This window comes from Prunus avium, chromosome 7 (assembly GCF_965620075.1).
Source record: "Prunus avium chromosome 7, drPruAviu1.hap1.1, whole genome shotgun sequence".
Lineage (NCBI taxonomy): Eukaryota > Viridiplantae > Streptophyta > Magnoliopsida > Rosales > Rosaceae > Prunus > Prunus avium.
This window is the reverse complement of record NC_142290.1, coordinates 19,612,405-19,640,050: the sequence shown is the minus strand read 5'-3', so window position 1 is coordinate 19,640,050 and position 27,646 is coordinate 19,612,405. Positions and strand designations below refer to the sequence as shown.

Genomic DNA, 27,646 nt, shown 5'->3' with positions numbered 1-27,646 from the left:
CGCCCCCAGATGTCCAGTTCGAAGAAAGAACCCAGAGTCAGTTCTCAGTGTCTTCTGATAAGCTATACGAGTGGAATATCGATGGTTTATCCGAACAGGAGATACTAAACAAGTTACAACATATGTCTATGGTAGCCAATAGTTATGCCACCAATCACCAGTTAAGACAGTCAGAAATAGTTTCCCGTTTAGAAACAGGCTTCACAAGAACACTTCGTTTCTGGTGGGATAAACATCTCACAGAAGATGCAAAGTTAAGAATAATCCATGCATTTAAGACAAATGAAGATGGTTACCCTATTTTAGATGATAGAATAGGAACAAGTATAGAAGACGGAGTCAAAGTCCTTTTATATACAATAATTGAGCATTTTATTGGTACACCTAGTAGTACAACAGCTAGGATTCATGATCAGTTAAGTAATTTACCAAGGAAACTACGTATCTCTGAGATATTCTTTGGTTGACTCCACTTCGATACTGCCTCTACTTTGGAAGAATCAACTGAAATACCTTCATTGGAAATTACATGTCCTAAAAATTTTACTTGTCTCAACCAAAATTCACACTTACTCAACTTTGCATACAGTTGATTTTCTCTTAATGTTTGTAAAACAATTCGCAAATGTTCCTCATGTTCTTCCTGAGATTTGGAATATATAAGAATATCATCAATGAATACGATGACAAACTGATCTAAAGAAGGTCGGAAAATTCGGTTCATCATATCCATAAATGCTGCTGGTGCATTTGTCAATCCAAAAGGCATGACTACAAATTCATAATGCCCATATCGAGTCCGAAAAGCTGTTTTGGGTATATCTTCAGCCTTGACTCAAAGTTGGTGGTAACCAGATCGAAGATCAATCTTTGAAAAGAAATGAGAACCTCTTAACTAATCGAATAAATCGTCAATTCTAGGCAAAGGATATTTGTTCTTTATTGTGACCCTATTTAATTAACGATAATCGATACACATTCGTAGAGTTAAATCTTTCTTTTTCACAAAGAGAGCAAGTGCACCCCATGGTGAAGTACTAGGACGGATATATCCTTTTGCTTGTAATTCTTGGAGTTGTATCTTAAGTTCTTTTAGTTCATCTGGGGCCATGCGATGAGGAGGTATAGAAATAGGTGTTGTACCTGAGTATATTTCTATAGTAAACTCTACTTCACGCTCTGGAAGTAAGCCATGCAATTCTTCTGGAAAAACATCGTTCAATTCCTTTACTACAGGAATAAGTTGTATTGGAGATTTTTCTACTTCTTCAGTTCCGATTCTAGCTATCCGACTCAAATATTTATAATCTCCAACACCATATTTCTGGTTTTCCTTTTTCACAAAGAAACTAAAGGTTTCTTCCTCATGCTTATTGATGGTAATTCTCCTTTTACCACAGTCAATGGTAACTTGGTAATGCGTAAGCCAATCCATTCCTAAAATAATATCATATTCCAACATTTCCAATACCATCAAGTCAACAACAATTCTATGGCTCGACATCTCTATCATGCAAGATCTACATACTTTATCAACTTCTAGACTACCACCCAAAGGAGATCCAATAACAAAGAAGGTTTCATATTTTCATATTCTAACTCAAGCATTGATGCAAAAGATGTGGATATAAAAGAGTGTGTAGCTCCACAATCAAATAAAACTCTAGCCCAAGAGTTGAATACCAAAAACGTACCTTCTATTGTCTTAGGCTCAGTTTGATCTGTCACATTTCCCATAACGTAAACCCTTCCTTGTGTGAATTGTCCAGATTTCCTTCCAACTGCAGGGGCCCTTGGTCTAATTTGAGAAGATTGTCCTCCTGGACGTTGTGATGATTGGCTAGTAACTGGCCTTGCCCAGTTAGACTGAGGTTGAAAAGTAGTATAACTTTGAGGTGACGGTGGAGCACGAAAAGGTACATGTGGAGGATGATATAATGTCTGATGTACATGAGGTCCTTGATACCTTTGTAATTGTGGACAAAATCTCTTTACATGTCCCACTTGTTTGCAGTAATAACATAGTGGTGGTCCGAACTTTTCTTGTCATTGATATTGAGGAGTATTAAATCTTGTCTGTTTATTTATTTGTCCACTACTTGAATCCCAAGTTCTCTTCGTTTCAGGTCTTTGCTCTGCTATATGTGCTCTATCAACCACATCAGCATACTTGCTTAATTTCAAAATGTCAACCTTTTCTAAAATTGACGGTCTCAATCCTTCTTCAAATCGTTTTGCTTTTGTTGCATCATCAGGGATCATATATGGTGCAAAATGCATGAGTTCTTCAAACTTATATTGATATTGATCAACAGTTAAGTTGCCTTGGACAAGGTTAACAAACTCCCTTACTTTCATTGCTTTCATAGTACTTGGAAAATATTTTTCCAAGAAAATACTTTCGAATTCCTCCCAAGTTGTAATTTCAGTATTAAGCATACTCAGAATTGACTCCCACCAAAGGTATGCTTGTCCTTCCAGATAGGTACAAGCAATAACAACTCTAATGTCTTCAGGAATTCTTTGATTATCCATCTTTCTCTTGATTTGCCTCAACCATTCTTCAGCTGCCATAGGATTTGGTTCACCTTTAAATATTGTTGGTTTCATCTTACGAAATTGTCCTTGTATCCTCATAACTCGATCTTCTTCAATTTCATGATGGCGATCTTAATTACTATTTTCTCTAATTGCTGAAGCCATATCCTGAATGTACAATTTTATGTGGTTCACCTTTCAATAAGAGGTGAGCATTACATTCTCAGTAGGGGTCCTATGTGATTAGTGAGATTTTTAATGTACAATTTATGCAATGCATGAATGAACTTCAATTCTACCCAACCCGTTAATCTATATAATAGGGCAAGCAAATCTGCATGTCCCATACCATGCATTTTACCACTACGATTCCGAAAGCCCCATTATATAAACTAACACCCATCTCAATTATCCCATAATTCCCCTTTTGCTAGTCATCTTGCCCATACCATTGATCTCCAAGCCCAAATCACCCAATCGTCAATTTTACCGCCGATTTCCTAATCTACTGTGCACATGGGCTCGCCTGAACTTGGTCCCTACAATGGTCAGACTCAACTACACAAAAGATCCTTCCCATTACCCTCTTTTCCATAATTTCTTTGTCAACCCAAGAATTCCAAACACCACTGACAACATATGAACATGTCAATATTAATCAAATTATAATGATAATTGACAACATGTAAACACCCAATATCAAGGATAATAATCGAACACAATTACCAAGCATAATATAATGTTCACAATATTTAATTAAATCATTTTATGCAAAGTCTCCCCAAGAAAAACCCCTACCTCAAATCCAAAGCTATTGCGTAACTCCCAGTTGCAAGTTCAAAACACCTCAAGTTCCTTCGACGAATTTCTTATTCTACACTTTCTAATATTTTCCTCTTCTTTCCTTTCTCTATCGCTTTCTATCATGCACTACTTATGCATGCTGTTCAAAACAAGTTAAGGTAATGGTTCCTATTTATAGTAGCAAAAGGCGGCAAAGTGATGGTTTTTGATTGGTGGAATATAGGTTTGGTGATATGCTTGACTTCCTAGATCATCCACTTTTCTCCTAATGCCAACAGCTCATGCTTAAACAAAAGCTTAGTCATCTAGGTAAAAAGCTTAGTCATCTAAGTTTACACCTGTGAAGAAACTAGAGTGGTAAGTTTCTTCTATGTAAATATCTTTGTACGTGGCATCCCCTAAATCAAACAGATAGTATTATTCCTAATAATTTATCACGAAAGTAATAACTATGAGGTCAGATAATTATATATATATATAACTATAACCCATATGAATATATAATCAATTTTAACTTATATATTATTTAAATACAGATCTTTACAGAGTCTCCCCTGTAAATTTCTCATTTCCCAATAATTTACACCTGTACAAAATGCAATTCTTATATCCACAAGCATTCAGCGTGCACAATGTTAGAGCACACACAATCCAACAACAAATATGTGTGGCCTCAGGCCTTACAGAAGTCCTAGGGCAATATCAGAGCCTACTAATTAATTTAATTTACAAAAATAATACAGCTATAGTAGAATATCCTACAAATGGAAGTGGATGAGTGGTGGGTGATGAATGCCCGATGGTGGTGTTCCGGTACTCGATTACTATTTGAGGGACCCAAAACATTAAAAGCGTGAGTGGACAAAAGAAAGTTTTGCAAATATAATATCAACATACCAACCCCACTGTTAAAACCATTTGAAAATTAGTTTAATGCATGTTATATATTCATACAGAAATCAAGCATGCATATTTATATTCATATAACCATTTATACATTCAATCAATTCATCAAAACCATTTCAAAGCATTGAAAAATAATAATTTCTTTCCACCTAGGTGCACCCTTCATAAATCCGTCAATTCCATGATTTTTCTGTTTATTTCCCATATTATACCATCAATTCCAAGTGTCACATAAACGACACATCCTCGCAGAACTCGGAAACACAAAGTTAACCCGAGCCGCATTCCTTGCAGAACTCAGGAGACACTTAGTCAACCTGAGCTGCATTCCTCGCTCCTCACGGTCCGGGTAAGCCTATGACTCGTGGGGCAATTGTCAAATGCGCGCTGACTCAACCGAAGGCAATTAGGATGTCTGCAGACATCATTATATCCGAAGGCAATAGTTTATTCGAAGGCAACATTTTGGGTACCTATGGTGATTTTTTTTATTTAAAAACCTTTCCTGGAAAAGTATAATATTGTTTCTCACTCAATCCTTAAATCATGTTACTATTTCATTTTCTACTTTCCAAGCCATTCCCATTTAATCATAAACAAAATTTTATAAAAGCATTTGAATTCAAATTGTATGCTTGGAAAGCAAAAACCATTAATAATTCATTCATGATCAATTAATAAAACTTTTACTGCATAAAATTCATTTATAAAACAAACGTCCACTCACTATGCATCCGAGCTCACCTGACCCTTTGAGGGTCCTTACTGCGGGTTTGTTGGAGCCCGAGTACCTATTTAAGCAATTAAAATATTTAATTAATAAAATAGCTCAACCACAAATGTTTAATCAAAATCCTGACCCCCCCCCCCCCCCCCCGGCCTTAAAGTGCGTGTGCGTAACTTAAGAAAGTTCCTAGGCCAATTTTCAACAGTTCTGGCAGTTGGAATGGTCTGAAAAGACCCAAGATGAAATATACGATTAAATTCTTATATTGGTCAACCCGGTCCCCCGTGGGGTCCACAACCTCCGATTAATAATCCGAAAGTTCCTATAGGTTCATAAAAATCCAATTAACATATCCTATGAGTTTCGTCAAGATCCAACGGTCCGAATATATCAAACCCGAATTATGCCTAATATATAAAAATTGGTTTTATACTCAAACGATAAAAAAAATTAATCCGAGCATACCACCATGCTAGGGATGACCTAGGGATAATTTTAGGCTAAAAATACGTAGGTGGCCCCCGCCGACGGTGTAATTTCTAATGACCGGAAAATCTCAAAATCTCCTGCCAATACCTATGCCAATTTATTAAGCACCTTAAATGGAGTGTTTTTAACTCTTGGACCCTGGCCAAAGAGTGGTTGGAAACAGCACAATTCACGGCCAAACCGTCGGAGCATATGGGTGTTTAAATCAAACTTCCAAATCAAAAAATCAATCGAAACTACCTACATAAACGGATAGAGCACTTCGAGAGGATGAAAAGCCATACCTCACTCGTCGGAGTCCCTGGAAAATGGAGGAAAACCGGCGAAACTTCTCGTCGTTACAATCGTCAATCCTCAGGTTTTCGATGAGGGAAAATGGATGGAATAGAAAGAGGACGTCGAGCTGAAACTTTTGGTACCGATTTCGTGGCCTGAGATGGTCGAACAACGACGAACGGCTGACGAGAAGATGGAAGTTACTGTAGCAATCATTGGTACTGTAGCACTCAAATGATGAGAATAGAGAAAGTAACATGGAAGAGTCTGATCTAGTTTTTTAAAAATTTGACTTCGAAATATTTACGGTTGTACCACTGCACTTCCGTATATCGTAATTTTTTCGTTAAAACTTCGATTTGAGTCCACTACGTGTCTACGAACTCGTATCGATGCGCTCTACGCAACGATGTTACTCAAATCCCGTATTGAGTCCACTACGTGAATTATTTTAGTCAACTTTTTAATGCCAACCCCAACAGTGATACTGACGCCATTATTGATGCGGTGGAGCCGTGTGTTACTAATCAGATCAACGACTCACTTCTTGCACCTTTTACTGAAGAGGAGGTTAAACAAGTAGTGTTCCAAATGTACCCAACCAAAGCTCATGGGTCGGATGGAATGTCCCCTCAGTTTTTTTTTCCAGAAATTGTGGCATATATATTGTTGGGGGAGATGTATCACATGCTATAATTAATTTTCTCTCCACGGGTCACCTAATTCGAGAAATTAATTTTACACATGTGGTGGTAATTCCCAAAGTGAAAAACACAGAGATATGACCCAGATGCGCCCCATCAATTTGTGTAATGTGTTGTTTAAAATTGCTTCAAAAGTGCTTGTGAATGGACTAAAATCATTCCTCCTTGCGGTTATCTTACTCCATCTGGAGACTTAAGGCAATGTAGATGGGGCTTGGAAGGTAGGTGGCACGCAAGGGGTATGGGTATAGTGGTTTGAGATTTTGACGGGCACTTGGAGGCAAGTCAAGCAATACACTATGATCATGTTTTTTTGGCCCTACAGGTGGAGGCAATGGCAGCCAGGGCCGGTGTAGTTTTAGCTGTGGAAAGTTGACTAAGTAACGTAGTTTTTTAGAGTGATTCTCTCCAGATCGTCTCAACTCTCATGAGTCCCTCTGTTGATAGGTCCTTTGTTGGAGGATACCAAGAGCTTGTTGTCACATATCACTAGGGAAGGTTTTACCCATGTGCGCCGTACTGCAAACGGAGTGGCTCATCGTATTGCATGTTTTGCTATTAGTATTGGTGAAACAATTACTTGGTTTAAGGAGTCACTAGATTTTCTCCTAGATGCGTTGTATGAGGATTAGAACATGTAGTTTTTATAGGTATGTTCCTAAGGGACGAGAGGTGCTCTATTAGAGGTCAAGTTCCTTCTCATACTTGTAGTTGAGAGAGTAGGCTACAAAGTTAACCCGACAACCAATAAAGCCCATTTAGTGTAGAGATACTTGCCTAATCTTCTAGGATATAGCCCGATTTTTGTACTGCTTTCATTCTTCATCATTAATAAAATACTAGTCTTTGTGTAAAAAATTAAAACAAAAAGAACAGTGGAATTTTAATTTTGAACTGAACTGAAGTCCATAATAATTAAAACAACTGAAAATACATTGATTATATTGAAATTCAAGTCAAACTATATGGGACAGAATTTTTTGTTTCCCATTGGATATGACAATTTTTTGTTGTTATATTAATTAATTTTAGAATTATAAACGCATCATTGATATTTTTTTCTTAAGGAAAGGTGTATTCAACTCATAAAAATAGTAGACGTAGGGTAGGCTAATTGACTAAGATAGCATGCATGCTACTCTTGCATTAAAGTTCGGTCCCCATCTACGTATATTAGGCCCTGAATTCAATCATCATCTCTATATATTAGAATAATTTATAATATAGTTCTGTAAAAAGGAAAACCTATAAAAATATATACGAAGACATTAACTGATGAATTGAACTTAACCAACTTTTTAGATAAGGATCCATCTTAAAAAATGAAAAAGAAAAACAATAGACTTTTTTCTTTTGGAAAAGGGAATCAGGTTATGGACCCCTGATCTTTGAACACTTTATTATTGTTAAAAAAAACTCAACCGAGCTACGAGACATCACATGATAAATATTTGTGAACTATTGACCTTTGACCAATTTGTTTTTGATGGCCCCAAATGAAATAGCCAAGAAAAAACAAATATTTTAACATGGTAAATACTTGCCAACTGGTGATTTCCTTTGTTTATATATTTTTTCGGTTTTTGGTAATTGAAGAGGAGAGATTCAAAATTAGGATACCTATAAGAGCATTTCCAGCAGTTTGCCATTTGCCATGATAAGGGGGGCTAAGGCAACAACTATTCATGTGAATAGTGGTTGCCCTTGCAAAAGGTTGTGGTGTTTCCACCAATTGCCATGACAACAACTATTCACATGAGATATTGTTGGCGGCGCAAATCTCACGGCCTGATGCTCCGGGCTGAGGGGATATGCATCAACACGTGACGTCCTTCTTTTGGATGCGGTGCGGTTGTGCGCGGGCGTGCCAGCACGGTCTACTGTGCGTCGAGATGGTGATGCGGTTTGGATAAAATGGTTAAGTGGTGCGCCTGTTTGAGTTCAACTCCTAATCAAACGATTGTGGCCGAGAGAAGAACTGATCTCGGCCGTCAAGTTCAGGGCCTGAGCTATAAGGCCGTTTAGTGGTGGTGTTGATGGTGGGTTTTGGGCGGTGCTCCGGCGCGTTGGTCGGAGAGCGACGGTCGTATGATATATGGGGTGGATGAGAAAGTAACAAAGATGGTGCTCCGGCGCCTTGAAAATCAAGGGTCGTATGATATATTGATGAATGGATTTTCCTTACAATCTATCACTACTCCTAGGAAAGCAAGTAAAGGTATTGAAAGTGCATTACAGGAAAATATAATTTGCTCCATGGGAGGCTTTTGGTTTGGTATTTGAACCCTTTGAATGTAGCTTGAGCTTAGTATTTATAGGAGGAGTCCTGGAGGAGTAATCGAGGCTGAAAATCTGCATGGTGGAGCCTGATCAGAGCAAGTGGGTAGTCAAATCGGCATTTGGGATCGTGAAGCATGGTGGTGTGACCTCCATAAATCCCGGTAAATCTCAGCCACCGCCCTAATCGTGGGTTCTGCGCCTTTGGCCTTTGGAACGCATTTAATGCCCTGGTCTGGTGGTTGGTGACCAGACCTCTCAAGTTGTAAGAATATTTGTGAGAATGTTTGCGCCTAACCACTCTGATTTCCATCACCAAACCCTGACTTCAGTCACTTCCCATCTTCCCTCGTGCATTAAATGCTTTTTTGCGTCTAGTGGGTTTGCTGCAATAATCAGAGGCGTTACTTCATTAAATAACGTGTGGGGCCCTGTTGCAACGTGGCGATTTAACATTAATATCTTCGGCCGTGTCTTTTGCGCCCTTCGGCCTCGGCCGTTGTGAGGCCGAGAGGATCCCGCCTTCGCAGCTTTTCCTTTGTTTTTTAGGAATGCCAATGCCTAACGAACCGCCATGTTTCAGTTTATGGACTGGTGCGAGGGCTGAGAGGAAGTCCTTTCGGTCATTTTTATGACCGAGATTTATTAGGCACAAACAGATATGAGGAGATAAATTTGTATAGAATTTTGGTGTGAGAAGTGAAAAATATGACTAAGTATTTATTTTTTAAAAAAATTTGAATTTTTTTGGTTTTTTTTAAGATTTTTTTTTTGTTGCTGACGTTAGCAAACCCAGGCTTGAACTCAGGCTGAACTCCCCCTGGGGCCAGCCCAATCTCGTGGCCCCCACCTCCTACCCCGGCCACCCTTTGTTGCTGGAAACGTGTTTTTGGCCCAAACTCCCCCCCCCCCACCCCACGTGCAAAACCGTGTTGGACTTGTTGTCATATACCCATTCTTAGTACTAAAACTATAAATAAACCCAACACCATTTTATTTCTCTAAATAAACCCAAAAAATTACAGCTGCCCCTATTGAATTTAATTTTGATTATTAAATTACTTTCATGCCCTATTGAGTGTTTTGGGCTTTTTTATGAGGTTTTGGGGTTGGATTTGTTTTAAGAAATCAATGGCAGTTTTGTAAATTAAAAGAAATTAAAAGTCTTTTTGTTATATTGTAAATGAGTTTTGGGTGTGTTTCTAAAGTCCATTTCATATAGGGTTTTTTTATATAATTTGGGCTCTTATATTGGGTATAATAGTGAATCTCCCAATATATAAAGTCAGGCCTTAATCTATGAAGAGTTAGTTAATGTTGTGCATACAATAAATATAATGCAATTAAATCATGTGATGTGTTTAAAAAAATTTATTCATGCCTAAGATTATATTATGTGACACATGCGTTGTGTTGTGCATATAAAATATTTTGGAATGTAAAAACAAAAACAAAGAAATAGGTGTTTGTAGAAAGGTTATAGCTCAAATAGTTAAGCGCGTTTATTCTATACTCGAGGTATTAAGTTCAATTTCCCCTCCTACAACACCGTTTGTACTTAAAATAGAAAAAGAAAAAAAGAAAAGAAGCATGTTCAACCTTACAGAACAGTTGGTAGTCGGAACATTCACCTGAAAGTCAAACCTATTTTACTTTTTACTGCGATTTCTCCCTCTCCAAAAGTCAAAGCCCATTACAAGCCTTTCCCATAATTAAAAAACGAAAAACAAAATGTAATAAAAAAATAATAATAATAAAAAAGTGAAATCTAATGTGACAGTGTTGTGATATATGAAGCCTGCAAAAGCACCCTTATCCACTTGGCCCCACCTAGCCCCAACCTTGCACTGAGTATGTGCGCTCACTCTCACCACGGAACAGGTACAACTCCTGACCACCACCTCATTTATGCCAACGTGTTATCAATACCGTTCTCCGATTTCCGTCACCCACATGTGAGGGTAGCTTTCAAAACGAGCCGCCGAGTATTTCCAAATAGCTAATAAATGACTCATCATCATCATCCTTGCCCCCCAACTAAAACTCAGTGTCCGAAAAGGTCTTGCCCGAGTTCGGTGTCCGGTCAAACTCGGTTACCAATTCTCGCGTCAAACGCAATTTGTTTTTATTTTTTATTTATAAAAAATAGATAATTACAAGATACTTTCACAAAGTATCACTACTCCAACTAGGTAACAAATATATATATGGTATTATTCTAATTATGAGCACTTTTACAATAATATATATATCTTTCTAATTATGTATATGAATCGAATCTGAAACTTTCTCGAATTAAGTAGAGTTAAATATAACTAAATCATCATTCTCGTCGTAAATATATATATGTCTCGTTCATCAGCATTCCATTAAAAAATTGCTTCATATTATCAAGACATATAACTCAAGTGATTAAGAACGTTTAATCTTACATCTTACGTTATTTTTTATTCCTCAATATCGCTTGTATGAAAACATACAACCACTCCATATTATTTTTATTTATTAATTTTTTGTATTTATAATTGTAACATTAAAAGGAAAAACCGAAAACTAAGAAGGCGCTTTCTTTCGTTCTCTTACACCGGACCGGCACCCATTCGAGTCAAAACAGTTAAAAAAATAAAAACAAAAAAGGAAAAAAGCTACAGAGTTTCAAAGCTCCAACACAACAACAGTACATAATATAAAATAATCTTTTATTTTTGTTTGCTTCTTTTTCAAGGAGTGTTTTACACAAACAAAAAACTCTCTGGCTTTTTGGGTTTCGGCAGCACCTGGTATTTGATTCAGAACTTTAGAGAGACACAGGCCTAGAGAGGGAGAGAAACAGAGACAGAGAGAAATCTATCTCTCGTATTTGGATTGATTTTTGTATGTTTCTCCTAAATAGCGGTGCATATGTTTTAAACTTTTTTCTCTAGAAAACAAATTTGGGGTTTTTCCGGGAAAGTTTGGGATTAACCAAACCTCAGAATCCTACACAAGAGAAGAACCCACGTTTGGATTTAGTCAGATATTGCTTATCGTCATTGATCTTTCTATTTCTTATCGTATATATTTAAATCTTTCCCAAATCCTATTGTTCTACGTAATCCATATTTTTTTGTCCTTGAAAGAATATAATTGTAATCTTGTGTAAAAAAAACTGATGCAATTCAAGAAACGTTGGTGGGTCTAGAATCTAGATTCTTCTTCATCATCTCCTACCAAATTCGTACCAGAACCGACCGACTGTCCTTATCTGAAATTGTTTCCCTCAAATTCACAAAAACGTGCCCATCAATTCTCGATCCAAACCAACATAGGCAGTGTGAATTTCGAGTTTTGATTGCTGGGTATTGACTGAAATCTGATCTTTCGATCTCGGTTGTCTGCAATCCAATCCCGAACTTCGGGTTTTGGTGGCCATGACGACCAAGTCCGGGTCACTGAATTATTGGAGGAATTACTTTCGGACTGCGAATTCGGATATTTTCGATATAATCGACCATGCGATCATGGTGGCGGCTTCGGATTGCCCAAAGGAGTTCAAATTGCGGAGGGATCGAATAGCCGAGCGGTTGTTTTCGTGTCGATTGACCCGGTGTTCGGGCTGCGACAAAGTGGAGTTGGCGGTGCCTGGTGGCGATGGAGAAGATGACGATGATGATGGAGGGTGTAAAAGTGGGTTTGATAGAGATGGAGGTGAAGTTGAGGCTGGTGCTAGTAAAGAGAGCAAGGTCAATAGCAGTAGAGATGATCAGGGAGAGATGAACATGAACCAGCTTAGCAATTACAGCTATGGATTAGCTGAGGCTTTGACTGCTGAGATTGAAGAAGAGTCTGAAATTGTAGGGGAGGTCTTCAGGATCAAAGAGATCTTCAATAATTGTGAAGAAGAGGTATTTTAATTGCCTTTGATTTCCAATTAGTCCTTTGTGTTTGCGGCTTCAATTTTGAAGTGTTCGTTGGACAAGTGGAAGCTTGTCGTGTCCCATTTTTTTTGTTAATTTGTGTTCCATAGTTTCTAAAATTTTAGATTGGTTTTGAAAGTTTTTTGAGAATTTGTGCTTCTGTTTGGCTGCTGTGAACATGCTTTAGGTGTTCCGGTTTCTGATTCTAGTATTTATCAATGTTGTTGCAGTCTGATACGGTATTGTTTGAGTCTTTGAGGAAGCTTCAGTTGATGGCTCTGAATGTGGAGACTCTCAAGGTCTGATTCTAATTTGGTTTAGTTATTGAATTAGTGCAACATTACATCCCTCAATCAGCTTTCAATTTTTGCTACTGTATGGACTAATATGAGTTCTTCTTTTGCAGGCAACTGAAATTGGAAAGGCTGTTAACGGTCTCCGAAAGCATGGATCAAAGAAAATTCGTCATCTTGCTCGATCACTTATCGAGTATGAATTTATATACCCTGATTCACAATGGATTATCTGTTCTTTGTGTTTATTGGGAGGAAATTGAGTAATACCATGTAGCGTTCCGCTACGGCACATGCATTTACCGTATCTTCTAAAATTTGTTACTTTGATACTTTGGTCTGCTTATTACTTACTATACCCTTGCCTGCTTCTTGCATTGTAGTATTCAGCAATTTTTCCTTTAAACTTTCTTTGTAGTCTTTTGGGTGCATTAATGCCGTGCTTATATTCAGTAAGAAAGCGCATAATATGCTCAAACCTCCTATGTACTTCAGCTTTTCAAGTCTGTTGACTAAAACCAGTATCAGATAATTTCCAGTTTCTGAGTGCTGCCGATTCATATTAATTATGCTTATGAACTCAGTTTTTATTGTTGTGCTTACTGATATCAACTGCACACTGGTCTTTTTTCTCCTTTGAATTTTGTCAACACATCAAATCCATTTTCTTCGTCTGCACTGTTGACTCCTCTTAGCTCATTGTGGGCTAATAAGCCACATTCTTAACGATAATTCTTAGACAAGGGATAAATGATGACTCATTTCGGCTTTTTTGCATCCATGACTCATGTAGTAGATAAGTAAACATCATATTTCTATACCATGTAAATTAGTGCTATATTGGATGACGAGCTGTTTCATTTTAACATTGTATTTGTTATCTTAGATTTTGAAACGGCTGTGCTTTAACATGATCTTTTGTATTGCAGTGGGTGGAAAGACATGGTAGATGAATGGGTGAATGCTACAACAGCTATTGCCAGTATGAATTGCTGATTTTACATATGTACCATTCTTTTCAGTTCTTCACTGGATCACCAATATTAATTCTATTATATTAACTTGTAGGCACAGAAGCTATGTCGGATTCTGTTAATCCATCTTTTGATGACGAGGAAGGACTACCATCTCCTCCTTTGGATGAAGGAGCTTTCTTTGCTACTCAAACGACATCAATGGAACTCTCACAGGTATCAGTCCTGTTCTCTGCTTTTTTCTTTTTCTTTTTTTCTTTTACTGAGGAAAGTAATCTGATTTTCAATATGATGGCTGAAAACTGATTGGTTTCTGTTCTCTTTGACATCCAATAACCACGCTATGTGAAGTTCTTTGACGGCATGGATGATTTTGGAAGTGAGTTGAATTTGCCAATGTTTATGTTTCTCTTGGGTAGCTTTGTGCTATTTGGTTCTTTATTTGAATTCCCCACTTATTGGATTCATGATTATGAACGGGGAATGTTGTTTCAGATCCTCGAAACAACCGTGACAATGGAAGAAAACCATCAGTGGAGAAACAAAATATTGTAAAGCAGAAACAACAGCCTTCAAATGAGGCAAATGTGCTTCCCAAGGAAAACAAGAATGAACAAGTGAAGAAACAAGAAGTTGTAAAGCCAAATAAGCTATCGAACACTGACTCTGGGCCTGGCAGACCTCCCAAAGTAAATATGGAGCAAAAGGTCAATAATGAAATGAAGATCCAGCAAAAAACAGACAAGGTTGCCATTCAAAAGAGGCAACTCACTGGTCAGCAAGATGTAAGTCCGTAACAATTACTTGTAGTTTCATATATTTCAATCTTTGTCTGATTTCTGTTCTTGGTCTCCTAGAAATTCAAGTGTTCAGATGAAGTTGCAGTTCAAGTGAAACTTGAAGCCACAAAAAGGAAACTCCAAGAGCGTTATCAACAAGCTGAGAACGGTATATCTTACTGAATATTTGGACTTTTGTCAACAATGCCACATGTTTGGGTGTTGAAAAATCAAACTCTGTTAATAGCAGATCCAGGTTTTTAATCTTTCTCATGTATGCCTGCATTCTCGTTTTGTTTGACAGCCAAGAGGCAACGGACGGTACAGGTTATGGAGTTGCAAGATCTCCCGAAGCAAGGGCTTGCCCGTAGGAATCCACATGGGAAGCCTGGAAACCACAATCGACATTGGGCGCATGGACGGAGATAAGTTACTTTGTAAAGGAGACTGGTTTCAGTGGCTTATGAAAGATTCTTCCATTTCAATTCAGTGGAAGAGGACAAACTCTCTGGCATACTGTGGGTCAAGAATAAGACATTCATTCACCATTCTTGCCGGGGGAGGGGCTGTTTCAGATTTATTGACAAGCAAACTTTTGAAACTTGCCCTAAATTAAATACATTGAGGTTTCTAGAGGTCCTTTAATTCAAATTGGGAGGCAGATTGTAGCTAATGCAGTCTCATTTGGATTTGGTTCTGAGCTGAATGTCTGTTAGGGAACTCTAGTTGTCACTACCCAATTAACCGACTACCCTCAACATTTTTTTTCTCCCACAGTCGAGACACTTCTACATCATGAGTTATATATACTTTGTAGACAGAAATAAAGTTCACTGTTACTTATACATTTAAGGTTACACTTTCATGTCTCCTTACTCTTAAGGCTGAAGTGATCCTTGTAAAGTTCGTCTCCGGTCGATTTTGTTTACGGCGGCAGGCACCGAGATGAGTGAAAAAACTTACCCCTCTTAACTTTTATCATTTAGATGCCCGTATTTATGTGTAAGAGAATTAAATGTAGCAAAATCATAACTTTTAGTAACAATATTATTTCACCCATCATTACACCTAAAAATGATAGATTTAAGGTTTTGCAATATCTAGTAACTGTCTTTTATTTTTAGTGATATTTATCTTCTCAATGTCGGAAAAAATTTCAAATTCAAAACGCATCATTAAAATAAAAGAAAATTATGCAATGAATGAGTCTTGTGGAATTTTTACGTGGAAAACGTTTGTACAGTTCCGTTTTTCCACCCGTTCTCTTTGAATTATTGTTGGTTAGTTAGGTGATCAGTTGTTCGCACCGAACCCTGCAAGAATTTTCCTTTTGGTCACGTGATTTTTATGTCTCCAAACTAATAGATGTGGGGGCCACGTGGAATTCATCCATAGATTGATTTTTTTTTTTTTTGGTCAATAAATCCATAGATTGATTGAAGGGTTTGGGATTTGGGATTGTGTTTTTTAATCCAAAACGTTTCTTTCAAATGGATGGGTTACCGGCTTGGTGGGTTCTGCGAAGAATAACGGAATCATATAATGGGATACACGTGATGTGTATTTTCCTTGCCATGCTTGATTGTAAGGTACAATAATATGACTTTTACAGCCTTTCTGTCTGTTTTGCGTTTTGACAAAATGGTCTTTTAAATTTATGCTCGTGTCAAATTGGTCATTCTGTATCATTTTCCGTCAATTTGAATCACGTATATGCTTCGTCAAAAAAAAAAAACCCCGAATCACGTAGATGCAACATGCTACAATTTGAAAGACTCTATTAACATACCCGAGTTCTATTTTGGTCCTCCAACTCAGAAACCGCAACCACCTCTAATATGTACCCTCCGATTTGCCTCAATCCACAAGCTCTCCAAAACTCAATACAACATTACCCAACGCCTCCTCAAAAACACCACCACCAACGTGATTTTCCCCCTCGCCCACCTTCCAAGCACTAACCCACCCAATTTTATCCCGCGAAGCACCCCGTCCTCCTCAAGCACCTAGTTTCAGATGGGAAGGAGTTCGTCAGGAGTGACAGTGCCATATTTTTTTCTATTTGCTGTTATCATTATTCAATTTAAATTTGTCCAAACTAAGATAAAATATTTGGTGAGCACAGATTATAATTTATAATTTATTTCAAAATAAAAATGCAATCTGTATATATAAAAAAAAGACTTTTTTGCACAGAGAAGTCAAGATAAGCAAAGAACAAATCAGCTTGGTTATTCTTGCATGTGCAGTGCCAGTGCAGTCTATCTTGACGAGTTTTAATGCACATGTTGCTTGTTTTACGAAAACATGTATAAACTAATAGCAACTAATAACATATGCTGTCAATTATTTTACGGTAAATTAAGCATCTGAACGTTGAATTTCCATATGGAGAGCAGCTGCCGCGCGGTGCTCTTACAATGTTATCTTATGAGCCGAAGCAGACTCGTTAGTTTCTAAAGTTTTTTCTTTCTTTTCAATAATACTATTCGAGAATTGACCACATTTAGCTGACCATATGATGTCGGAGTTGATGCGTTACATGTCTTTTTTTCTTTTCTTTCTTTTCTTCTTTTTGGGTAGATTGATGAATTTTCAAAGCTTGATCTTCTTTCCTCAGCTTTGAATTTGGTCTGTGACCTCTAATTAGTTTGGTGATGAGATATTTGTGGGCCGTGACACGTCAGATTATCCCACACCCTTAATATGAGACTCTACTCCTTTTTTTTGTTTTTCTACCAATGTGTATGAGTACCTTATAGAGATATTTAGTCATATTCCCATTCTTAGCACTAAAACTATAAATAAACCCGACACTATCTAATTTCTATAAACAAACCCAAAAAATGACAGCTGGCTCTATGGAATTTAATTTTGATTATTAAATTACTTTGATGCCCTATTAAGTGTTTTGGGCTTTTTAATGAGCTTTTGGGGTTGGGTTTGTTTTAAGAAATCAATGGCAGTTTTATAATTTAAAAGAAGTTAAAAGTCTTTTTGTTCTGTTGTAAATGGGTTTTGGATGTGTTTCTAAAGTCCATTTTATATAGGATTTTTTATATATATAATTTGGGCTCTTATATTGGGTATAATAGTGTATCTCCCTAAATTATAATCATAAGTGCTTAATATGTTTATTTTGATAAATATGGCATATAATAAAGTTTTTTTATTTATTGGAAATGAGCCATTTTAAAGTATTTTTTTTTATTTTTAAAAACCAATACTAAAATACTCATGAAACTAGGTGCGGGAAATTCCGACACAACTTGATGAACAACTCGAAACCTATACAAAATTATATAAATCAACCCGTTAAAACACAATTAAGAGAATAAGAAACGGATGAGTTTCAAATCAACCCGCTAACCATTTGTTAACCAACTTACAATCGGTCATACCCGGTTTACAACTCGTCTACCCATTGACAAGACAAACAATAAAATGCTGTGGGCCAAAGAAGAAAAGGATGAAGACAAAAGCATATTTGGTACATTGAAAGTAGGTCTCACGCGTGTTGTGTTCCACGTGTGGATAATCTGAAGCACACAAGAAGCACATGCAGTCTCCTGCTTTCTCTGTTGGTGCCCTTCGTTATTTTGGCTGCCGACCTTTTCTTGGCTACGTACGTGAAGAAGAAAGACCCTTTTACTTTCTCATTCCAGTCGGTCTTTAACATTTCGCTGTGGACTTCAGAGCTTTTCTTTAAATAAAGCTACTTTTTGCAGTCACTTTGCAATACCATAAAATATTATAACATTATTATTTATGGGTCCCGTCTCTAATTGTAGAAGCATCGATTGCGTGTGGACTAGTGGAGTTTTGATTCATTCCTACCCCTTAGACATACACATGAATTTCTCTACCAATTACTTTTTCAATTGTTGGTTTTTTTTGTCAATCATTCAAATCTCAAAAAGGAGATGGAGAAACAACGAATAAATGAGCCGAAAAAGTCAAGAAACAAGCACAGGGAAGATTAAATTAAAACTAGTACGGTCTAGCATAATAAATCTTCCCTATCATAAAATTAAAACAAAACAAAAAAATAAAGCTACCCTCGCCCCTAAAGGAACGAGGACCGCATCATAATGGCCACAAAAGAGGAGATACACATCTGTCAAGGACAACCAAAAGAAACCAAGGCAAGGTAGATTGGGAGGTAACATCATGAAAGAGAAGAGAAAGGGAGGAGGGACTTAAGGTTTTAGAGAGAGAGTCTCGGTCAACTTTCAATTGTTGGTATTACACAAGGGAATTGGTTAAAAGCATTTATCAATATACCTGAGATACTAAGTTTTGATTTCCATATTCTTCCAAAATCACTTGTATATAAATTTTAAAAAATTCGTTTCTAAGAAAAAGTTTAAACTCTTTGTACAAGATGTTATGTGCTTAATTAAAGACCAAACTGTTGATATGTGCATTATATATTGATGCATCCACACATGCAGGATGAGTACATAGTCCCACCACTCTCTCTCTCTCTCTATATATATATATATAATGTTAGGTTTTTAATAAAGATTGATCGGATTGTTCATATGCCGTTGAAATTTATCATATATATATAGTCCCCTTCTATTATTTGAGGGATACCCTTTAGGGTACCCTACAAAATTTTTCAACGATCCAAATAATCTATTTTTGAAGTCTATATTTATAGATCATCCTTGCAAAAAATTAGACAATTCGGAAACCGTTTCGACATCTAATTGTGTCCTACAAAATCAATGAACACGGTGTTTCAAGAAAGTACTAAAATTTCAAGAACTCAATTGAGTGGTCAAATGATATTGGATTCAAGTGATTTTTTGTAGAGATGATCTTTGAATGATTATATAAAAAATAGACGGTTTGGATTAGTAAAATACAATGTGGAGTGGGGTCCTACTATAAGGATGTCCCTCAATGAAAGCTCCTTGTATATATATATATATATATATATATATATATATATATATATATATATATATATTTGATCTCTTAATCTAAACGGTGCATTGTCTATACATTGTTGTGGAAAAAAAGAAGTGAAAAACGTAGAAGCTTATGAATTCAGTTGTAATTCTTAATAATTAAAAGAGATTTTCTATGTGGTGATCACGCTGTAAGAAGAGAGAATATATTGGCTCCTTAATATAAATTCGTCCCCAATATCTGCAAAATGGTGTTAGTTGTTGCCGGAAGCATTATGAACACTTGTAAATTGAAGATAGGATCATGCTGGACCACCTTTGGTTTCTTGCATTATATTACCCCTTTTGATTCACAAGATAAGATTCGTGCCACACAACAGACATAATATCGTAGGGGGATCGGCTGTGACAGTTGAATTGTTCGTTTCGAGTCTGGTCCGCACGAATATATTCAACGCATTTTATTAAGAGAGAGATGATATATGTTTCACTGTCGTTCTAAATTGGCATGGCTCTTTAACACAAAGACAGGACTAGGTCCTGGCCTATGCATTGTTCATTTTAAGGTCCAAACTGTAGACAGAACCAACCATATGCGTAATTATTAGGTCAAATCGAACCGATTTAGCCTAAATCGAACGATTAGGTTTACAAAGATTCTCATTTTCTGTTGGTTCAGTGTTGTTTTTATTGTCGACACATTTTCTAATTCTTTTTTTATTGTTTCTGGGCACTAAATTAATAGGCTAAATTGCCTATATTTTGTTCTCAACTTCATCTAAATGAACCTAATACCAAGCTAATAGCATTTTAGGTGGTAATTAAAATCGTTCAATCCTATAAATGCATGTTATTATTTTGTGAAGAGAACAAGGTACTATGGATGTCGTTGACAATCCGAAATTTATTCAATAGAAGGGCGTGAAAATTCTTGTCATGTCTATTCTCTACATGTAGGTAGCATGTTCCCCCTCCTCAATTTGCTGCGTGTTTAGAGTAAAATTTTCTAGTACGTTTTTCCCACCTTACTTCTTTCTTTTCGGGTCATAGTCTTTGTTTCGTTTTCTTTTCATGGTTTTTTTTATTTAAAAAATTATATTTTTTATCTAGAAGTTGAAAATTGTTTCTTGGCTGAGTTTAATTAATAATAGTTTTGTGCCTTGCCTGAACAGAAGCAAGCACAGTGCCCCAGCCCGTTGCAAATAATATATTTCTTACACTTACTTCACACCATTTATCTTTTGAATGAAACATCAAAGTGGCAAAATCCCAAGATTTCCTCTCTTTGTTCACAACAATAGGATGCCACATGATCATATATAGTCCCCTTCTATTGAATGACTCATTAAATAATTTTATTTGAGGGACACCCTTCAGGGTTCCCTAAGATGTTGTTTTCAACTCTGAACTGTCTATTTTCCAAGTCTTCATTCATAAATCATCCTTACAAAACATTAGACAAATCAAAATGGTTTCGAAATCTAATTGTGTATAACAAAATAGATTAACACAGTGTTTCAAGAAAACACTAAAATTACAATAGTTTAATTGAGTGGTCAAATGATATCGGATTCAAGTGATTTTTTGTAGAGATAATCTTTGAATGAATATATGAAAACGGAATGGTTCAGATTACTGAAAAACAAAGCGTAATGGGCCCTACAAGGATGTCCCCCAAATAAGCTTATTTGAAGGATCCATCAACTGTATATATATTGTTAGAAATATGCCCTTAAAGCCAACTAACACTACAAGAAAAATGTCCATTTGCAACAAATATTTGCGACGGTTGACATAGCCCACGCAAATACATGTAATTTTACGTGGGGGTGATTCGTGCCAAAATAATTGCGACACTTTAATTAGTAACATCACATCTCACATCGCAAATAGGTTTGGAAGTGTTAAATTTGCGACGTTACTTGATTGCCGTCGTATATATCCTCTTAGGATGGGAGACAAACCGTCAAAACTCAAAATTTGGAGGAGGCGCTCAATTTCCCGCACGAACTAAAAAACCCAATATCTTTTGATTAGTCATAGCCCCAAATCAATACTCTTATGCTTCTGATTACTCTTAGCCCCAATAATTATAATTATGTAATAGTTAGAGTTAATGACATCTTTGATAAAAGACATTATGTTATCAAAGGGCAAGAAATGTTGTTTTATACAATAAATCATCCTATATTATCTTTCAATATGTAGAACAACCATAGTCCAAGGAATACACAAGTGGATATGAGAGCTATGTAATGAGATTGCATACATGGAGACTTCTCATAATCCCTAAATCTTGAATATGTTCCTGGTCATAGGAATATTGATTGGGCGTCAATATTCCGCAAAGACCAGTACACACAGTATCGTCTCTATATGTGGGGAATGGCAAGGTCTCAAGTCATTAAGTGTGGAGACACATCGATATGTGTGTAGGTGCTTGTAGAAGAACAAGTATATTGAACGCGATCCAACACATAAGTAGCATGGAAGTCTTTACTCACATGTCAAGTTGGAACTCATAAATTGCAATGGTGCAAACTAATTCTTAGACCTGAGGCATCATAGATGTTTTGTGGCTATGTTGTTAATCTTTGAGGGCATTATACGGTCATGCTAAATTAGGCATAGCTTAAAGGTGCTCATCAAGATTCTCAATGGAGTCATGGAAGCAAATGAATGTACAACAAAGAATCTCTACTCTCAGTAAAGGAGAGAGAATACTCCAAGATATAATTGGTCAAATCTCTACGCAGAGTAGTGGATAAGACTTAAAAGAAAAAGTCTTCAAATCTTACCAGGATAATCATATAAAAGGAATTATTCACATTAGGATATTGACAATCAGATTCCATGATCTAATAATGTGAATAAGGAGTATTGACATAAGAGAAGGATTCAATTGCACAGTCATTCCAATTTGAATAGTTTCTTTCACAACGTCTCATTTAGCTCGGATAACCGTGACTTGCTGCTAGGCGACAACTATAACAACCCGATCCTAAATTAATTTTAATTATTAATTCATTCAAGTAAAAGACAATTTTACCCCTGTAATATTTTAATAGTTTAAAGGTTGACTTTTGACTAGAAAGGAATTTGAAAATTTAGAGCATGTCAAAAGGAGTCCGTAGACACGTAGTGGGTCCAAATCCGAGTTGTATTGAGGAAGATACGATTAAAATACGTAGAGGGGCAAAACTATAATTTTCTAAAAGTCAGATTTTTATTTTGTCTTCTCCCTTTGTTCTCTCTCTCTCTCTCTCTCTCTCTCTCTCTCTGAAAATGGTACTTAGGTGATGAGGGGTAAATCTAACGACACAAACAAGACTCAACAATACAACAATCAAGTGAACACACAGAGTATACCATAAAGTACCTGCAGCCCTAGAAGATTACTAGTGACAACCTAAGCACTCAGAAGGAACCGTCAATCTAGGCATCCCCTGTGCTAGCAACAACTATGGTGAAAGTGTGTGTAGTCATCATTATCAAGTAAACAGCAAACAGCAGATAAAGATGACTAGTCAAATACTAAGAACACAAACCCAGAAATATTTACAGATATGCAAAGCAGAATTTGTTTACCCAGAAACCCACCATTGGGAAAAACTGGAAGTCATCAACCGACTAGGCAATCCAGTAAGTAGAAAAAGATTCTTACAAAGGAATACAAGCAAGCTCAAGTAAAACCTAGATCTATTTAGGAAGATGAGCTATACCTCCTTTGTGCAATCTTCTTCTCCAACTTAGCAAAGCTTGAAGCTAAGCTCTTCATGGCAATGGCAGCTCCTTCTCCAGCTCGTTCATCCCATGGCACTAGCTTGCAAGCTCCAACTTAGAACGAAACCAAAATTTGGATTCAAGGGAGAATGACCAATTTCTTCAAGAAACCATACTCTTGAAGAAATCAGTCTTGAATCCGATCTAGATCTAAATGAGAGAATGATTTAAATAGCTAGATGCATATTCATATTTCAAAAGCAGTTTTTCAAAAAGAATTCAATTAGAAAAAATCATAGATGAAATATCTGGTTTACTCTTGAGGAAGAAGAAGAGAAAGATGGCAAGCCAATCTTTCCAAAACTTCCACACAAAAGAGACGACCTCCAAATAAGGAATTCACTTGCCTTTACAGACAAAAGAATCCCTTAGGTCAGACTGACACATGGCAGCAGAGAGAGAAAAGAGAATAGGACAAAACAGATGGTTAACCAGCTGGAAATCCTACAGAGCAAGGATGACTAGTCATCATTTATGAAAACAGTTTTAATACATGATATGCAATGCATGATTTACCTTTGTCAATTTGCTTGAACCTCCATAGGATAGATGAGAGTTAAGAATACTTAGAGATGCTATTCTTAATCTAACCTTGAGCTTGATAAATACATATAAAAATCCTATTACAAAATTGTCAAGGGAAGCCAAAAGAATTAATCAAAATTCATACATTAACAATCTCCCCCTTTTTGGCTTTCCTTGACAACACACTCTCTCATGAACACTCAACCCAAAACCAAACCTAAGAAGATGATTAAAAGAAGTACCTGCAAAAAAAACAGTAACCAAACTTCCAGCACAAGACAAGCATATTATATCTCAGAATTTTAAATTTTAAACAATATGCAATATGTGCAGTAAGGGGTTGAGAGTGTTCTCCCCCTTGTTGATAAGGAAAGAGCAAAAAGGCAAGGAAGTAAAACAGCAAATAGAGGAAATAAACAGAGGGCAGAAAAACTGATTTGAACAAAAGTAAAAACACAAAGCATAGATTGATTACAAATCACATTACAGCTGTTCAAAACAATACAACAACAACTCCCCCTAATAAGATGCACAGACTGTCCAAACAGAAACAAAGAAAAACCCACAATGTAATTACAAACATAGACTTCCAATCTGCCCAAAATAGACTCCCCCTATCCAAGATCACAGACTACCCAAAGCAAAACATGATCTCCACAATGTGATTACAAATTATACCATCCAAACAGTCCAAAAAGACTCCCCCTATCTAGGACACAACCTAATCAAACCTCTAGCTAAAAGACTAGAGAATCAGCAGACTCATCAGATGCAGCAGAAGCATCAGAGTCCTCAGTGGCAGGAACCGTTTGGGGACCCACTTTTGCAGTTGCAGCAGTAGCAGCAGTCGAGGAAGACGGAATGAGGCTCATAAGATGCTGTATGTGCTTCTCCTTGGCAGCAAGCTCAGCTCTGAGAGAGGCATTTGCGGAAGCGGATGACACAGAGGTGAGAAAGGAGCTTGAAACTTTTTGGCTAAGGGCAAGGGAGGCCTTGCCAAACGGAGCAATGGGAGGAGTCCACTGATCAGAATCAAGAAAGGATACCTTATTGCGCTCACAGATAAGCTCGATAAGACTTGGGAAGACAAGAGTTCCCTTGTGTTTCGTACCATGACCTATAGTTTTGCCAAGAATAGCATGATAAAGAATATCCCCAAAGGGAATTTTATCATGATTCACCATTGAAATCATGAGTTGACAGGCAGCTAAGGTGGGATTCAAATTATTTCCAGTAGGGAGAACATTATGCCTACCAAAGTCCCAAAGAAACTTGTAGAATGAGGACAGATACGACTTAATAGGAAGGCCCTTAGAGGTCAGAGGCATAGACTGATCAGGATAAGCCATGGTTTTAAACAATTCAATAGTATACTCAGAAGAAACATCAGCAAATTTTTCAGAACTAAAACCAGGGAAATACCGAAAACCTAAAATCTGATTGATTACAGACGGTTTCAGAATAATAGGCACAGACCTAACAACAACCTGAAAGTTTGACCCCGTAGGATCAGCAGGAAAATTAGAGTAAAATTCCTTAACTACAGAGGAGTTAAACTTACCAGAGAGAGCATTGAGTGAGTGAAGATGATAATGCTCAAAAATCTGAGTGGCAGATTCTTGGGCAGGGGAAAGCATCAAACTGGTAAGACCTCTCAGGCACAAAATTCCTCTTAGAGACAACATCATCAAAGAATGAGGCAGCCTCAGGGGACACAAAAGGAGAGGATTCTTCAACAGGAGTAGAGGAAGAAGAATGGGTCTTAGGAACCCTAGGAACAGAAGGAATGAAATCCACTCTGTCAGTGGATTTCGATTTGGAGCAACGCTTGTAAGAGAGGAGGGGTTTCGAAGAAGACATGGCGCGCTGGAAGAGAAGTACGAAAACAGAGATTGAAAACAAAAAAAATTGAATTCTAGCAAGGATGACTAGTCATCATATGCAAACTAGAAGGCCAGAAATGCCTTAGTTACAGCCTTGTCTAGCACACAGTTTGCACATATACAACACATCCCTAATGCTAAACGGGCTTGGGATAAACTAAGGGTGGTTCATGAAGGGGATGACCAAGTTAGAACCCTAAAACTTCAGATGGTGCTTGCACAATTTGAAGAACTTAGGATGTCTAAAACTGAGTCTATTTCTGAGTTCTATGGGAGAGTGGAAATGATCACAAATGAAGCCATGAGTCTTGGTCAACCTATTCAAGAGCTTCTTGTTGTTCAGAAAATTCTTCGTGTTCTACCATCTAGATTTAGAGCAAAGAAAACCGCAATCATGGAGGTCCAAAACTTAAATGAAATTAAGCTTGGCAAGCTTGTAGGAAAATTAAAAACCTATGAGATGGAGTTGAATATGGAAGAAAATGACACTAAAAAATCAAAAAGTGTTGCACTTCAAGGAGTGCATGTTTCCTCTCTAAAAGGTGGTGAAAAATCACAGATTTTGAGGATGAGATGGCCTTGTTTGTCAAATCGAAATCCACTGACAGAGTGGATTTCATTCCTTCTGTTCCTAGGGTTCCTAGGACCCATTCTTCTTCCTCTACTCCTGTTGAAGAATCCTCTCCTTTTGTGTCCCCTGAGGCTGCCTCATTCTTTGATGATGTTGTCTCTAAGAGGAATTTTGTGCCTGAGAGGTCTTACCAGTTTGATGCTCTCCCCTTGGCTGCCCAAGAATCTGCCACTCAGATTTTTGAGCATTATCATCTTCACTCACTCAATGCTCTCTCTGGTAAGTTTAACTCCTCTGTAGTTAAGGAATTTTACTCTAATTTTCCTGCTGATCCTACGGGGTCAAACTTTCAGGTTGTTGTTAGGTCTGTGCCTATTATTCTGAAACCGTCTGTAATCAATCAGATTTTAGGTTTTCGGTCTTTCCCTGGTTTTAGTTCTGAAAAATTTGCTGATGTTTCTTCTGAGTATACTATTGAATTGTTTAAAACCATGGCTTATCCTGATCAGTCTATGCCTCTGACCTCTAAGGGCCTTCCTATTAAGTCGTATCTGTCCTCATTCTACAAGTTTCTTTGGGACTTTGTTAGGCATAATGTTCTCCCTACTGGAAATAATTCGAATCCCACCTTAGCTGCCTGTCAACTCATGATTTCAATGGTGAATCATGATAAAATTCCCTTTGGGGATATTCTTTATCATGCTATTCTTGGCAAAACTATAGGTCATGGTACGAAACACAAGGGAACTCTTGTCTTCCCAAGTCTTATCGAGCTTATCTGTGAGCGCAATAAGGTATCCTTTCTTGATTCTGATCAGTGGACTCCTCCCATTGCTCCGTTTGGCAAGGCCTCCCTTGCCCTTAGCCAAAAAGTTTCAAGCTCCTTTCTCACCTCTGTGTCATCCGCTTCCGCAAATGCCTCTCTCAGAGCTGAGCTTGCTGCCAAGGAGAAGCACATACAGCATCTTATGAGCCTCATTCCGTCTTCCTCGACTGCTACTGCTGCTGCTACTGTAAAAGTGGGTCCCCAAACGATTCCTGCCACTGAGGACTCTGATGCTTCTGCTGCATCTGATGAGTCTGCTGATTCTCTAGTCTTTTAGCTAGAGGTTTGATTAGGTTGTGTCCTAGATAGGGGGAGTCTTTTTGGACTGTTTGGATGGTATAATTTGTAATCACATTGTGGAGATCATGTTTTGCTTTAGGTAGTCTGTGATCTTGGATAGGGGGAGTCTATTTTGGGCAGATTGGAAGTCTATGTTTGTAATTACATTGTGGTTTTTTCTTTGTTTCTGTTTGGAC

General features: G+C 37.3%; 1 protein-coding gene and 1 pseudogene across 1 annotated transcript; one reads left to right on the top strand and one right to left on the bottom strand.

Moving 5' to 3' along the window:
- Positions 1-958: 958 nt before the first annotated feature.
- Positions 959-2,941, bottom strand: LOC148293080 (uncharacterized; annotated as a pseudogene).
- An 8,495-nt stretch (positions 2,942-11,436) lies between these two features.
- Positions 11,437-15,532, top strand: LOC110770195 (Transcription elongation factor (TFIIS) family protein). The gene is made up of 9 exons (XM_021974281.2): positions 11,437-12,605; positions 12,848-12,916; positions 13,024-13,106; positions 13,840-13,892; positions 13,979-14,100; positions 14,236-14,263; positions 14,380-14,669; positions 14,742-14,832; positions 14,968-15,532. The coding sequence occupies exons 1-9, from the start codon at positions 12,132-12,134 to the stop codon at positions 15,090-15,092; spliced, it is 1,335 nt and encodes a 444-aa protein (XP_021829973.1). The 5' UTR covers positions 11,437-12,131; the 3' UTR covers positions 15,093-15,532.
- The last annotated feature ends 12,114 nt before the right edge of the window (positions 15,533-27,646 follow it).